This window comes from Cynoglossus semilaevis, chromosome 15 (assembly GCF_000523025.1).
Source record: "Cynoglossus semilaevis isolate Cse_v1.0 chromosome 15, Cse_v1.0, whole genome shotgun sequence".
Classification (NCBI taxonomy): Eukaryota; Metazoa; Chordata; class Actinopteri; order Pleuronectiformes; family Cynoglossidae; genus Cynoglossus; species Cynoglossus semilaevis.
Window position 1 is genome coordinate 8552922 of NC_024321.1, and position 16895 is coordinate 8569816.

General features: G+C 40.3%; 1 protein-coding gene across 4 annotated transcripts in view; it reads left to right on the plus strand.

Annotated features, from left to right (window-relative positions):
* Positions 1–16382, plus strand: part of LOC103390799 (transcription factor COE1) — a 68994-nt gene extending 52612 nt beyond the window's left edge. For 3 of the 4 annotated variants that reach the window (XM_025063009.1, XM_008326826.3, XM_017039514.2), the window contains 6 exons: positions 2682–2770; positions 8649–8714; positions 8848–9019; positions 11219–11404; positions 12668–12757; positions 13611–16382. In XM_025063009.1, coding sequence (XP_024918777.1) covers positions 2682–2770; positions 8649–8714; positions 8848–9019; positions 11219–11404; positions 12668–12757; positions 13611–13642 — 635 coding nt within the window. In that variant the 3' untranslated portion in view covers positions 13643–16382. The remainder of the gene's footprint in view (positions 1–2681; positions 2771–8648; positions 8715–8847; positions 9020–11218; positions 11405–12667; positions 12758–13610) is intronic. The other variant, XM_008326827.3, reaches the window with a different exon arrangement.
* Positions 16383–16895: the final 513 nt, after the last annotated feature.

A 16895-nucleotide genomic window follows, 5' to 3' on the forward strand; every position in this document is an offset into this window, starting at 1 on the left:
CCTTGTTCCCGGTCCCGGGGCACCAGCGGCAGCAGCGGCAGCAGCGGCAGCAGCAGCAGGGAGTGAGCATCCTCGTCCTCTGACCTGCTGCGATCACCACGGCTGCTAACACTTCTTCTTTGACACTGTGGATCTGCCGTCAAACAAATTAGCTTAACGTGTGACCTCCTCTCCCTCCCGTCCTGCCCCCTGTTCCTTCTCCTCAGTCATTTAGTTTCCTAATAACACAGCGCTAGTTCCAGTCAGCAGGATGTCAACCGTGCGTTTGATCATGCTCTCAGCCAGGAGAGAAAAAAAAGCTAGAGAGAGATAAATACTTGATTAAATATGTGGCGGAATCTCCCCCTTCTTCTCGTTTATAAAAAACATCAGACACATGAGAAGAAGAAGAAGAATCGATACAAATTACGACAGAGAAAGTGGTGCTGATGTCTGAAACTGCAGCATCTGTTTACACAGAAGCAGGCAATCTGTCTTCATATGAGTGTGTGTGTCTGTGTGTGAGAGAGGCGGAGGGTCAGGGCCCGCCGACACTCTCCAATTACTTGTTCTCTGTCTTTCCAGCCAGCTAGATGATGATATCGATTGGTTGGTAGGAGCAGGCAGGCAGACAGGGGGCGCTGCAGGCAGTCAATGACTTGAGAGCATGGCAAAGGTTAAATTATCAAATGTTATGGGAATGAGGGCAGTACATGTGTTGTGTTCCAGAGGTGTTGTGTGTCTGTGTTTTTTATATGATAGGGATACAGGGACAATGATTTTTTTATTGTGAAAGTTACTTACATCCTGGGACAATTTCCTGTTGGTGAGAACAAATGAGAAAGGTGGGATTAAAATGACTCTGGGGCGATACAGCTATTTCTTTAACCGTGCTAAGCAGAGACAAGGGACTGCAATTTTAGTCCGAGTTTAGTGCAGAAATCGGACATCCACAGGCTGTGAGGCCAAGCTCAAGTACAGAACATGATGGTTGGTTGTTTTCTCTTCACGCATAATTTACCCATGAACATATTCCATCAGCTTTTGGACAGACATTCTGGATACTGTAACTATCCTTCTGCTTTTGGCTCCCCCAGGCCTAAACCTCCTGGTACACACACTTATTTTAGTTTGAAACAGGTTCTTGTGTCTTGAGTTCTCTAAATGCCTTCATATTTAATCTCACTTGTTACTACTAGATTTTCAGGACGTGTTATGAGTTGCAGCGTGCTGACAAGCATGGATGTAGAAAAAAAGAGTTCTGGGACTTGTTGATTTGCAGCTTGTGCCATTATTTTATTCGTCTTCCACTATTTCACTTCTTCCTACCAAAAAGTCTCTTTGGGATCCTACACTGAAATCCTCGTTTGGCTGCTGGTGTGCGGTGGTAATAGATTTGTGGCCTCACTGCTCTCTGTTGCCTCTCAGGGAAAAGAGGCAAAAACAGCCCAACATGGCAGCATCTGCTCCTGACAGCAGCGGTGGTGGCGAGGGCCTTGTCTTTCAGCGCTTTGTCACTTTTCAGAAATCACCTCTGTTAAGGCTTCAACCTCAAAGCCCTTTTCAATGCCGCCTTCCACCGCTCCGACAAATTTGATTTAGCAGCTCGCCGCCGGCCGTCTTCCAGGGAAGAAAACAAATATTGTTATAATGGTAATAACATGGGCGACAAACGGAGGAACGGCCCCGCCCCTTTGAAGGAAAAGCCTCTGCAGCAGCGAGCGCACGCCTTATTCTTATTCATGAAACCCGCGCTTATGCATATTAGTGCAAACTAGCTATTCTACTCAGAAGCATCTGGAGTGTCAATCATCCTTAGAGAAAACAAGGGGCTGGAGAGAGAGAGAGAAAGCAAGAGTGTGAGAGGCCGGCGTGGCGGTAAGAGGAGAAGATGGAGTGACAAATTGTCCCCAAAGTCACATTTGACAGCAGTTTATGATTAATGTGATTGATTAGGAAGAAAAAGGGAAAGTAAGAGGCAGAGACAGACAGGGAGAAAGGTTGTATTGAATTAGAGGTGCAGAGGCAGACGCAGGAGTGTGAGGTCCATAAACAGCAGCTTGTGTGTGTGTGTATGTGTATTTGTGTGTGTAGCCAAAAGAGGCTCTGACGGTCAGACAGAGGTCTCACTTTTATGAAAAACCACAAAACAATGTATAGAGTTTACAGCGATGTTACGTGACACTAGTGATAAAGATAAAGCTCTTTCAGCTCTTATCTTCTGTTCATCTTTCCATGTCTGATGTCACATCCCCAGTGACTCTCTGTCTATGACTTCAATTTTGTATTTTTTTTGTTTAGGTTCAGTCTAAACGTTCTCTCTTAATTTTTGTCTTCTGTCTCCTGCTCTGATTGATCTAAAAATATTTAAGATGTTTTGTTATTTTTGTCACATTTGTATCTCTTCTATCTCTTCATCTCTAACTCTTTTAATAACCACTTATTATTATCTTATTCCATTTTATGTTCATCTAATTTTGCAAAAGCACAAAAATCTTTGATATCTGTGAACACATTCTGTTCAGTATTTTCCCTTTGTTGTGTGTTTTTGTTTTACATTATCATCAAATGTGTCGATGTAACCCTGTTAAAAGTCAGTCTGATCTTTACCCTGGTTCCATAAAAGTATCACAACCTCTTGGTTTTTATTATTGATTGACAATTGTGTAAAATAACATTGGTTTTACTCTCTTTTCCTTCAGCCTTGAATGAACCAACCATCGACTACGGCTTCCAGAGGTTACAGAAGGTCATCCCTCGCCACCCTGGGGACCCTGAGAGGTTACCAAAGGTCAGTGGAAATGACTTAATGACTGGTGTCTGTGTATGTTTCAAAGGTTAGAGGTCAGGTGCAGCTGTCAGTCAGGTCAAAACTGCTGTGAAGTGAACATGGTGTTGGCCGACCACCTGCACAGCTCCATGCTCACAAAGCACTGACTCGCCTGAGTGGATTTGTTGGTTCTGCTCAACTCTTGGCGGCATTGACTCTGCTCACTGCCAGTGGGGCAGATTGTTCCAGATTGTTCCCAATCCCTCAAACAGGGAACAGCTGTTTATGGAACCAATCCTGCTGCTGCTGCTTTGTTTCCTCTCCGCTGGCGAGAATGGGAGCGGGGAAAGCCATTTTGTTGGAGTTTGATGTGATGAAGGCGGGTGACATGAGAATTGGATGTAAAACTGAGAGCAAAAGTTTTACAGCAGGCTCTGGCTAACATCAGTCTTCATCATACAACTACAATCCAACTGTTTTTGATAGTTGTCAACACCATCTAGAGTCAGATGTTCAGTACTTAGTGCTAAAAGTCTGCATATGAGGTCCTGACACAGATTTGGCGGTGAGCGCCCCCTGCTGCTAAAATGAGCCTGAGACTGTTTTGCTGTTACTTATGTCTTTATACAAAAATGTAATCTAAGAATCCATTTGAACCCATCCAGTGTCGACAAGAGGTCAAATTCCTCTTATCGCATATGTAAAATCTATTCCTCTATGTAACCTGATATGTACATTAACAGCTCACAGTATAGATTATAGCTGCACATGTTGCATTAGTCTCTGATATATCCCCTCCTTTGTCTCGTTACCTTTTGTTAATTGTAATGTTTGTGTTTTTTACAGTGAGACATGCAGTATTTTTTTAAAATGAATTTGTCTTAAAATCTACTGAACGTAAGCTTAGTTTATGATGTCAAAACCTTCAAATTTGATCTCAATATGATAATTATACGAAAACAGAAGTACTGCAATACAGTAGCTCTAATGACAGTGTCCTTATATAAAGCCCAGGGATACATGTTCCTATTTGAATGGTTATCAGAAAGATTAATTTTTCCGGGTTTAATTGTCAGGACTATAGAATAACATTTCCTATTATAGTAGCTTTATTGGAGTCTGAGTTTACTGTAAATAGTGTATGACCTATTCTCCATGGTGTAAAACTCACAGACGGCTCCTTTAAGATCTGTGTAGAAACACAACAGTGGTGGAAACACACACACAGCACTCATGCATCCACACGGTCGTCAGGTGCTCTGGTTAGTATGAAGAGATTATTTCAGCCGCGGCTGTGAGGATAACTGAGGTAGATTTGGGGCGGCAGCGAGCAGCGGTGGTGGCGTGGAGCGTCAGATGGAGCCTGACACTCGAAAGCTGCTGCCAAATTGAAACCATTTATCAAAAGCTGACATCGGAGATCCAGTCACCAAAAAAGCAGTTTATTTGTAAATTGATACTAATAGTGAGCAAACATGTCTGCCCTCTTTGATGCGAGCACCCCCTCGCTGCTCCGCCCTCCTCCCCCACCCGCCTGTTAAATATTTATTTATTCAAAGGAAAGTCAGATAGACTGATTCTGTTTCTGTTCAGAGAAATAAAAGAGAGGAGGAAAAAAGCCTGGAGCTGTAGTGAGGTGACAGGACGGCAAGCCGTTGTCAGTGGGATCATGTGACACAACAGTGACAGGTTAACTCCACCTGTCGCTTCTTCTTTGTTTTCACCTGCGCGGGCTGGGTAGGGTGTCGGATGTGGGTCGTACAGAGATGTTTGTGGACAGATGCTGCGACAGTCAGCTGATTGATTCATTGTAAGCTGTCAGGTGGAGGACTGTGGGAAACGGCGAGGAGGAAAAATATGTTAGAGAAGCAGAAAGCACAAGAGGAATCAGGAAGTTGATTTAAGGTGAACGATGTAAAACTGATTTAAAATCAAAGGGTTAGGGTTAGCTTAGCATTGTACGAAACCTAGAAGCTGGGTAAACAGTTTACATTACCAAGAACACCAAGTACTAATCTGTAGACTTAAATATCAGTTAATTATCAAGATTATTAAGAAATTAATTAGAATGATTAGATTATCTTCTGTTTGGTACTGTGTCATTATTGTTAAGTTAACTTAGCAAAAACAGCAGGAAGTATCTGGGAACTACAAGCTTACTTCAACAATTACATTAAAAGTGTATTTATAAAAAATACAAATTCAGAGACTAAGCTTGGCATTGAACAAAAACTCAGAGTATTATAATTACTCCACATATAATTAGCTTAATAAGCTTCACGTGGAGACTGGAAGGCTTAATTAAAGCACAAATGTAAAAAATGTCACATAATTGCTTTATGACTGAAGTTAGATTTTAAACAAAAAGACAGTGATACGTTGAAACCAGTCCAGCTATTAGTTACACTTAAAGTGACTGATATACACAGTTAACCCACTGTGCATTATGCATGCGCTGATAACTGAAGACTTTGAAATTACTGTACAGTGTGTTTTACACTTACTTGATTTCCTAATTCAGCCAATGAAGTCGCTGTCTAGTGGTTAAATATTCCAGCCAGACACCTACAGTATGTCCATTACTGATATACAGTACAATTGAAAATATAAATATATTATTGGCAGGATTGGTTGAAAATTTGAATTAAAAAACAGTTGTTGAGCAAACAAATTTATTTTATGGATTGTTATATTACGTAAAAGACGACATCACTCAGACTGATTTATTGAGGGTTAACGAATGGTTAGCTGATGTTTTATTGATCAGTTATTAATCATTTACCACAGCAGGAGGTGAAGTGTGGTATTAAAGATGTTTGGCGTCTTTAGCTCTGATCGTTGACCCTGGGTCGGGCTCAGGAGGCACTGGAGTGCTCAGGGATTATTAATAACAGCCCACTTCATGAATGAGCAGATTTCCTCTTCCTTATTGAGAATAATGAGCAACATTCAAATCCTGATCGGAATTTAAATCTGTTTCCTCTGAATAGAATTAAACATGCGCCACGACCTGCATCATTAGAGCACTGCTCCGCCTGATAACTGCTAATCTGCTCCTCCTCCTCTTGGTCCATCCATATTTTATAGCGACCAGTGGGGGGCAGCGGCGTTATCTGCAGCTCTGCTCGGGGTCATTTATCATTGTTAAGGCCGCTGTCTGATGGCGTCTCCTCCAGGGTCACGCTGATCCCTGTTCGCCTCGCACCTCCGCACTGCCGCCGAGCCGGCCCCCCGTAATTAAGCCCCGAGAAACCCGAGGAAGAAAAACAGAGCAGGAGAAGGTGGAGAAGGAGGGGGTGAATCAGGAATATGTCGAGAGATGGACACAAGGAGGGCGAGGGCATGAAAGCAGCCACTGAGAGGGAAAAACTGAACCTGGTGTTAAAACCTCTTTTACTCTCATGTGTGGATGACATAACGTGAACAAACGTCAAGATTCTAACGTGGAAGCGTCAGCAGTAACAAGGCTTTTCGTCTAGTGGTTAATTACAAGGTTTCCATCAATATGTGTCATGCTTTACCAACTGTTCCTATTAATGAGGACAAATAAGATAAAGTAAAGTAGTGCTTTTAGGTTTATCGAAGAAGGCCTGAAGCTAACTACTGAGACCATAACCTTCTCAGGAGTCTGCAGGTCTGGGTCTCAGTGTGTGGGAAAGACTGTAAAGCCAAAGTGACATTAGAAGAATTGTTTAGTTCATTACTTGCTGGTTTGTGTTCAATAAAGCTGAACGAGGAAGAACCAAGTAGATACACACAGATTATAACATGAACCAGATAGATCCACTTGTTATTTTTGTGGTCTAACTTTTCTGTAGTTCTGCTTCTTTTCTGTTGATTTTTTTTGTATTTTATTTTAGTTCATTTAGTTGTATCTGATCCCATTAAGAAGCCTGTGAAATCCAGGAAGTATTTTACTGATCTGATCTGCAGTGTATTATCCAATTGGCTGCTTTCATATCTAAGCGTTTATAGACCTCCAGTTATCCACTCTGACTCCCCTCCTCCTCCACCCCCTTCCTTCACACACACACTCACACAGATTTTCCACTGTTTCCTTCTTTCATATTCACCCTAAACCCTCTTTGAGGAGTGGGTCGGTGATAAGCCATGATGACGGTGATGATAGTGATGGTGATGATAGTGATAGTGATGATAGTGATGGTGAAGCCAGCAGCCAGTGCATTATTGTATCGATTGGCTCAGTCCTTTCAGCGCCATTAAAGTGCTCGCTGCTCTGATTGCTGCCTCTGGCTCTGACAGGAATCCAATGACACACTGTGTGTGTGTGTGTGTGTGTGTGTGTGTGTGTGTGTGTGTGAGTGAGAGAGAGAGAGAGGTGTGTGTGTGCAATTGTTGAAATTATATTATTATTTTTATTATAATTATTGAAAATAAAAATCAAATTTAAGCAAAAAAGACACAGTAAAATGTTTAATGTTTATCTAGATTAGAGTATCATCAGTGCTGAATGCGTTGCTAGATTATGTTTATCATGTATCATCAGTGCTGAATGCGTTGCTAGCGCCCCCTGCTGCCGGAACAAGCTAGGGGACAGATTCTTACTCTGAGGAGAAATTATTCTAGTAAAGCCAAAGACAATAAAGGGCTCAAAATCTGACACGTTATATTTTAAAAAATATGTTTACTGCTTTATTTTCCTGAAAAAATATTTTTGACTGCTTTTTCTATAAGTCTTTTCTTTTGTGTTCAAATTCATTTGTTCCGATTTGTGAAGGTTATACCACATAACAAACATACGTCAGCAGGAGAACAGCAACTATTATGTGCATCAAGATAAAAAACAGTGGTCAACATCAGGGTAAATGATGCCATCCTTTGTGTGTGTGTGACCTCAGCTGAGATCAGTGAGAGTTATTGATTGATTTCTAATTTAGGAACAGACGACAGGTGCGTCTGCTGCCCCCCTCCGCCTTCCCACCTCTCTCTCTCTCTCTCTCTCTCTCTCATTCTCTCAAACACAAACACACTCTCTCTTACACATACACGTGAAATGCTGTTTTGCGTGTGTGTGTCCTTCTGTTTTCATTAGGTCCTGACAGACACAACACTCCTCTCAAGTTAATGATGCCTCTGAGGTTTCACTGCTTCTGCTCTCTCTCTCTCTCTCTCTGTGTGTGGGTGTGTGTGTGTGTGTGTGTGATGGGCACCTGCAGCCGAGCGAAGGAGACATTAACTAACTTCTGTTTTCTAATGGAGATTAATGGAGCTAGAGGAACTCACACTCTCACTCTCTCTCTCTCTCTCTCTCTCTCACACACACACACACACACACACTTCTACACAAAGGAGAGGGAGAGCAAGCAAGGGGTAGAGGAGGAGGGTTGGAAAAGAGAAAAAAAGTCATTGCTATCAGGTTTAAGTATTAGTAAAAAAAAAAGAAGAAAAGACTACTTTTAATCCGTCACATTATCTTTATCTTAATAAATAAATACACCATCATCGAGCAACATTCTGAGAAATTAGGCTCAGGTGTGAGTGTGTGACAAAGGGATTCAGGCATCTTTGTTCATCACTGATTTAAAAACTGAGTTGCAACATCGCCTTGAGGGTCAGTTTATGCCGTGGGAAAACTCAGCTTTGTTTTAGTGTGTGTGTGTGGGGGGTGGGGGGGTGGGATGGGAAACACTCCAATTGGCTGGTAATGGGGAGTGTTTGTACAAGTTACAAACGAATTATAAACAAAATAAATAGTAAAGAGACACAAGCACGCACCATTATGCAGTCGGACTTGAAAGAAAGAGAAGATTTACGACAGTTTTCATGAAAACAGGAACAAATATTAAGCTTGTAACATTTTTGTGACACCTACGTAAACACATTGATTCATTCTTTTTTATCAGGAGATTAGGTAATTGATTTTTTTTACTATTTTCAGGAAGTGCTGCTGAAGCGAGCAGCTGATCTTGTCGAGGCTCTGTATGGGATGCCACACAACAACCAGGTGAGTGTCCACCTGATGGCCTGCAGATGGCAGTGTTCTGTTCAATCACATTTTGTTTGAAATTACAAAAAGAGAACAATTACAAAAAGATGAAGTAACAAAGTAAAAGTTGCTCTTATATTCAACCCAACAGGAGATCATCCTGAAGAGAGCGGCCGACCTCACTGAGGCCCTGTACAGTGTCCCTCGCAGTCACAACCAGCTGCCATCACTCAGTGGCTCCGCCCACTCAGGCATGATGAGCGTCAACTCATTCAGCAGTCAGCTTGCAGTCAACATCTCAGAGGCCTCACAGGCCGAACAGGGTGAGAATGCTAATATTCCCAATATTAAAACACATCAGCGCTAATGTTGTTATGCTAATGCTAATGCAGAACTCCTAATGTCAAAGCTAACATGTTTAATACTAATAATAGTGTTAATATATATTATATGTGCACAAACACATACACACATGGCTAAGGCTAACTTGTCAGTGCTGACACAGACGTTAACGCTGCTAATGTCTGTTTTTCAAGTGATTCTTATTGGACATATGAAACTTCACCTGCATTCTCTAAACTCAGTCACTTAAACTTTGGTCATTTATCTGGATCTTTATTGCAGCTGTGGAGGAAATAACCCTGAGTAGGTGTGGACAAGAAACAGCAAGACTGCTTTATCTCCACAACACCCCCCCACCCCCTCCACACACTCCCTCTTCCTCCTTAAACACTCCCAACCTCCTTCTCCTCCTGAAAACCACTATGTACATTTTCCACATCTTAATACAGAACATCTTTCAGGAATCTGTGAGGTCATGGGAAAAATGGCTGAACAGGAAATTCTACTCGTTTTTTTGTGCGATATACCAAGGATTGCTGTTCTTCTTCTGTTCTCCATACAGTACTGACTGCTCTCTTCTCCTTCGTCTCTGTTCTGTCTTAATTTACTTCACCCCTTTTACTGTCCACCTTGCTGACCGTAGGAAAGAAACAGACGACTGGTTCCTTATTGGACCTTGTTGTACTGCAGTTTGAATGTGCCGTTTACATAGCTAACCTCTATCATAGGTTGTTTTAACTCAGCAGTTATTACAAACTATTTGATACCATTCAGACTGACTGTGATGTACAGCAGCTTTTCAGTGTTAAGTTGTTGTTACATTGTGCTTATATCTGAATAAACCAAGAAGAATCAGGTCCTTCAGACAAATGCTCGACGAATGTATGCAGTTGAGTTTTTGCTTCTAAAACTGTGACGTTAATTGAGAAAGCAGACATTGAGTCTCTCTCTTCTGCTCTTTTCTAGTCCGGCTTGTTATTAGTCATTTGATCAGTTGTGTCCTTGGTTGGCTAACAAATGGCTCCTCAAAGCAGTTTCTTTCCTTTCTATATCTTCCCACAGCTGATGTTTGGACCTCAGCCAGGACTAACATGGACTGTTCAGAACAGGGGCATATCAATGTCTACAAAGACACCAGTTTAAATGCTCTTACACAGACACTGAGTAAAACACACACTGTATAGTGCTGTCGTAAATGTGTGGAGGTCTGTTGCAGATGAGCTGTTTGATGGTGCATCACCTGATCTCTGACAGATTCTTACTGACATATAACCTGCCCCTGAATGCAACATATGTTTCTAGTTGAGTTGTCAGCATGAGGCGGAAGTAAATGATCTGAAGCAGATCAGCTTCCCACGCCAACATAGCAGAGGGTGTGGACAAGAATTGGTCTTTTATTTAGAAAGACTCTGGATTTTATTCTACAACAATGTGGACAGTGAGCATGTGTCGCTCCTTGCTCTCTACTTTTGCACATGTGTTTCCCATCGCGGCCCTGCCTCCTTGTCCCTGGGCAGTGCTCCATCAGCAGGGCCTGCTGGGAATTATGTTGGCCAGGCCCAAACCAGGAAGTGGGGGAAAGTGTAGGCGAGAGAGCAAATGAGAAAGAGTTCGGTGGGAACTTGGGAGACTGATGAGGAGGTCAAAGGTCTAAGTGAGCATTGCAGAACATTGGTATTCAATGCATCTTGGATGAGGGTCAATCCTGAGGAGCAAGGAGAACGGGGAGAGGAGAATGAGGAGGTTGGTTGCAGAGGTAATAGAAGCACAGGCTCTGCCTGCGGAGAGTAGTCGCAGTGGAAGCAGTGGCGGTTGTGATGTTAATGCGACATCCAACATTCTATCACATAAAAGGATGTACAAAGTCGTAAATGGCTCATTTTTTCATGTGTAATGGATGGATGAAACAAACTGTTAATATAAACCACACTGCAGTATAAGCTGTGAGTTAGGTCACACTCGTTTTTTCTGTCATATCTTCCCACCATTTTCAGTAAAACACTGAATAATAAAGCAGGCCTAGGTATGACCTACAGTCCTCCAAATGCTGCAGAAACCAAGGAGGAGGAGAGGAGAGACGGAAGGCTGCTCTTACTTATTTGTCTCTCGATGCTGCTGCACAATCATGACATCACAATATGGTTCTTTTCATTAAAACCCAGGTCTCTCTTCTTGCTTAGGTTACTCTCGTAACTCAAACAGCGTGTCTCCTCGTGGCTATGCTCCAAGCTCCACCCCTCAGCAGTCCAACTACAACACCATCACATCCACCATGAACGGATACGGAGCTGCGGGAATGACCAATCTGGGCGTGTCTGGATCCCCGAGCTTCCTGAATGGCTCCACTGCAAACTCTGCTTACGCAAGTGAGTCCACGGCACAAACACAGAACACACAAACCGCCCCTGCATGCATTTTTTTCATCATTGTTTTAGCGTTTTATCTACCTACCTGTCTGTCTGTCTGTCTGTCTGTCTGTCTGTACTTACTAACTATAGGAATCCAGGTTAGCCTACCTAAGCATAAAACTCTAGTTTGTCTCCTATGAACTCAAATAAATGTCACTGGCATCATGTTTAAGCCAGGGTCAGATTGGAAACACACATGCACACACACACACACACACACGCATGTACATACATTCATGTATACATTTGTTCTGTGAATGCTGTGGGTTTTTCTTGTTTTGTTGTTTTTTTCAAAATAAGAGTTATGGATCAACTTTGACAGATGAAGATCTTTGTTCTCCAGCATGAGGCACAGATATACTTCCTCCACTTCCTCCTCCTACTCCATCTACTCCCCTTCTTCTCATCTACTCTCTATTTTTTCGTCCACTCCTTCAGCCTGTTAAATTCCACTTCCTCCTACTCCTTTGCTCTTTCCTCTGTCTAAATCCTTTTTGCAGCCCTAAGCTTTGAGATGCAATTTGCCCTCAGTTTTTGTTTGTTTTAATGAAGTAAACTACATAAAAAATAAAATAGAAATACAGTACAGTTAATTTCCTCGGTGAGATCTTATTAAAGTCTTGTCTCTTATTTTATCACTAAATTTATTATTATATTTGTATATCCTTTTTAATGACAGGTGTATTGTCTTATTGGTTTAAGTGGGTTTTTTTGCATTAAATAATTATGTCTCTTTATTTTAAGTGGGTTTTTTTGCATTAAATAATAACTAAATTAAAGTATTGTTTGTGTATGTTATGTGTACGTTTACACTGTGTATGTGGTTTTTGTATATAAACATTCAACCTTTCCCATGATGGACGAAAGACTAAAAGAGTGTTGTAGCCAATGAGAAGGCCAACATTAGTTTAAACTCCGTGCTAAGGATTCAAATTAAGGTTAAAAAAGGAGAGAAGAATTTACTGGATTTGGAAATGGCCCTCAAACTAGAACAGTTTCACCACACCAAAAAAATGGCTCCTTTATTTTGTTTACTTTGACCTCCTCCTCAGTTCCCTCTGCTTCTTTGTTGCTTCCTCCTCCTCTCTTTAGTTTCCATTTTCCCTTCTTACTCCTCATTCCCTTTCATTTCCCACTCCTCCTCTTCCTCTCTTCCTCTTCCTCTCCTCCTCCTCCTCCTCCTCAGATGTTCATTCTGTTGGTTCTCATTGGTTTCTGCAGTCAAACAGAAGAGCGCCTTCGCCCCCGTCGTGCGGCCTCAGACCTCCCCGCCCCCCACCTGCACCTCCGCCAATGGCAGCAACCTCCAGGGTGAGCATCCACCCCGCCCCTCCCTCACCTGTCAGCTCCGTCCCCTGCCGGCCACGTGGACACGTACGCTGACCATAAACACTGTGTCTGTCAAAGTTGATCCATAACTTCTGCTTCTTAATGATTTATTTATTCATAATCATAATTGTTTCAACATTATTATTGTGACAAAGTTTTCATTGTTGAATGTTCATAGTCTTCTGTCTAAACGTTGTTATTGTTTAACATTCAATTATTGTAATGTGTAATGTTCACTACTGTCTGTTTACTGTTCAACATTTACAGCCTCACTTCAAAAAATTAATTTAAGTTTGTGTTATTTATCGTTATGTATTTAATGGACACAGCTTTTTTTTTTAATCAAAGGATTTGGGTGAAAATAACGTAATTTTTTTACTTTTTAAAATTACTTATATAAAACATCTTTTAAGGTTTTAACATATTTGCTTTATGTTGGATATGTTTTTATTTTTATATATTTTCTATTCTCTAATAAATATAGTAAAACAGTTTATTTATACTATTTAAAATATTTAACAACAATGATTTGTTTATCCTGTATAGTATTTTATAAATAAAGGTTTATTTACTGTTAAAAAAAAGTTTAGTATTGGAAATCAATACAGTTAAAAAAACATTTTACATTTGTAAAATAAATAATTAATACATAATAAATATTACTCACTATTAATAAAAGTTAAAGTGATAAAAAAAGAGTTTTATTTGTTGAAAGAAATATATATCGTAACATATTTTTCTCTTTATCCCCAAATATGCCAGAATGTCAGCTCCTCCTCATTTTTGATATAGTTTAGTTTTAAATTGTTTTTTTCTGTTGTTTTTTTTTTTACAGCAATGGCTGGTCTCATCGTCCCGCCCATGTGAGGACAACCCTCTGCCGATCGACCCCTTCTCGACCATCCTCCCCTGACCTGACTCCTCCTCCGCTCACAGCACCTGATGTTCCACGACCAACCATTGGAGCATATACTTCAGAAGTTCCTCAGAACATTTAATGCAAATGTCTGCACAATCTCTGTGGGGGTCAAAAGGTCGGGGCAGTAAACTCTGGGGGGTCTATTCAGAGGAGGAGAACGGTCTTCAGAACCAAGAGTCGTCTGAAATCATCAACAGGTGAAAATTGACTTCAAAAGTCCATGGAGACAGAACAGCTCAGATAATAACACTGTGAGACAGGAAAGGAGCAAGGTCACCGGGGGCTTCTGACCACAACCAGAGTTTAAAGGACCAGTCTGCACTTTTTACACTTTAACTTATGTTGTTTTAAAGTGAGTCCAAATCTGACTTTAAACTCCACAGCTCCTCACGTCATTATGAAACAGCAAATTAACCCACAGGTGGACAATGTTATATGTTTGTTTATTGTTTTTTGGACTAGAGATTGAAGGTTTGAGCTTGTTCTGCTGAATGTAGCCAAAATGTTAAAACAAATACTCATCAGACACATAAAATGCTGCTTTTAACAATAGTAAAAGAAAGTGGAGCAGCAACACACACCTGTTGATTCTCAGTGGACGAGCTGGTTCTCTTAAGGTCAGAAGCTCTCAGTGAAACCTGAACATGAGTTGAACTCAGTCCACAAACCAGACCTGGAACAACCGTGAGACGGATCCAGATCCTAAAACCGTTCTAGGACAACACCCTCAGAGATGATGTTGTTTTCCTTTGTAACATAAACTTTAACAATACGTCTGGAAAAAAAGAATAAACGAAGCAAACACTACGTTTGGCTGAGTAAAACTGAAAACGCAGATTTTTCTCTTTTTTTTTCTCTCTGTTAAATTAATGACAACACTCCAGTTTTTCAGATTTATAGATTTTAATAAGGAAAAGTTCAGTTTTACTCCTATTATGTTCCAGATTTTACTTCTTCTGTGCTTCGTTTCTGTGTATTTATGAATAAGCTGTTTGAAGGTTTTTTTTGTGTGAGCTTAGACCTGAATGATAGATATTGCAAATATCTCTGTAAACAAACTTGATGTCTCAAAAACTTTTAGAATGTTGCTCAACAAAGGAGTGAAAGATGAGAGGACTTAACCTGTTTTTGTAAAACAACAAAATGTCATGACATGTTTGCTCTGGTTTTCCAAACAGGACATTAAACATCAAACAAACAAACAAAAAACAATAACAACAAGGCCCTTACATCAGTTTTATAAAAAAAAAAAAAGAAAAAAAAAAGCTTTTCCGATTTTCCAATATTTAACTTTTGTAAACAGCATTGTTTGTGTTTGGTTCTATTCTCGTCTTTTGTGTATTAATGTGAAATGTATAATCATGGTTATTTCTTAATGCACTATTTCTGTTGGAGCACTTAATAATAAGAGAAATGTGTGCTAGTAAAAGGTTAAAAAAATTAAATGTTCCCTTAAAAGAAGGGGAGATAGACTGGTTTGAACCAACATTTTTATTTTTCTGAACAGAAATCCTTGTCACGTGAAACTTTTGTATCCAGAATCTCCTGAAGTTTATCCACCTTAATTTGGATCACATGGTTTCGTTGTATATTTTAACTTGTCATTTTAAAAAAGTGACAAAATGTGGGTTGATGTCGGTGTCGTTGACGTTGCCATTACCACCATCGCCCTGAAACGCTGTTGCTCACTTATGCAAATGCTTCTCAGTCCAAACATCAACGACTTTACACTCCCAGCACCAACACTACGTTTGTTGAAATTCAATTTCAAACGTGAGACGCAAAAGTGAATGTCAATTTTTTTTATATCTAGTCTTTATGTCCACCAGCTCATGGTTTAAATGTCTGTAAATATTCACTATAAGAAAGTGTGTGAACTGAAAATCTTTTATGATGTCACATATCTTGCACTTCTTTTGCAGTTCTGACATAAACAGTTATATTTAAAATTGAAAAGTCAATAAATGAAGATTTTAATTTCGACATTTTTAATTTTGATATAGCAGAGTGTCTCTAAGGAGACATGACGTCTGGATCTGTATGTTGTTTACAGATTTGCTCAAGGAGCTAAGACCTTCAATTTTACAACTGAAATACTCACAGATTTATATCTCCTTATGGTAAGTAATCACTCTGCGGTTGTTCATGTTAAAATTGTGGCATGGAAAACACCTTTTCTCTAGTCATCGATTGTGTGGTTTCTTTGAAAATGAGGAGCAGATCTAATCTCTGGTTTCTCGTCCCGTCCAAACATTTTATGTTTTTATGCAAATGAGCAGGAGCGAAACACTAACCTGCGGTCGTGGCAGAACAGATTTCATTGTGATGTCGCTTTACATGTGTGTGAAAACAATTTTCCAGGCTGCACTTGAACACCCAAAAGCCTCATGTTGCAGATGTTTCTGTCAAATTTGTAGAAAAACAAATTTTGGAATCTTTTTTGGTGTTTTTACCACAGTGTGATGGACGGCCGAGGTTCTACATCTTTGTGAAATATGAAATATATCATCAAAGTATATTAAAGCACAATGTTAAAAATAATTAATGTCTTTAGAATAACAAACATTTTCAGTTTCTCTGTCTCTGACCATGCTGTAAATAAATGCATGTTTTCTGTCTGTTTTTTTTCCTTGTGATCCAGTGCTTTTTGTACAGAACCTGTCTAATAAAGATTAAATTTGGCTTGAAGCCCAGTTGATTGTCGTCAAATACTTTATTGTGAAGTAAATGATTCATTAGAATCTGGTAGAGGACAGGACGCCTAGCTATGGATCTCTGGGATTATGAACCTTTTCTTATGGCAAACCACACAGTCAGGCAGGTGGCTTGGACAACTTGCAGTTTCTCCATGATGTAATTTAAAAAAAATAGAAAAACAGACCACAAATGCACGTTTGCATGTGACTGTACACATGAAGTGATTGAGGACTCAACCTTTCACTATGACTCAGCAGTTTTGGCCAGCGAGCCGGTGTTTAAATCAGAGGTAGCAAAAGTTCCAAGTTTTCCAGGCTTCTTAACTCAGATTCCTGGGAAGATCCAGACTCTGGACAAGGTTTGGAAATCTGATCAGGATGCTTGGAAACCATGTGTTGCTCAACCCAAACTGCATGAGTACGGAAGAGAGGTATTTTATTTTCCCCACTCATCAGGTCATTGAGCGTCACACCTGACCTCATTTTTAAACTTTTTACTAAAATG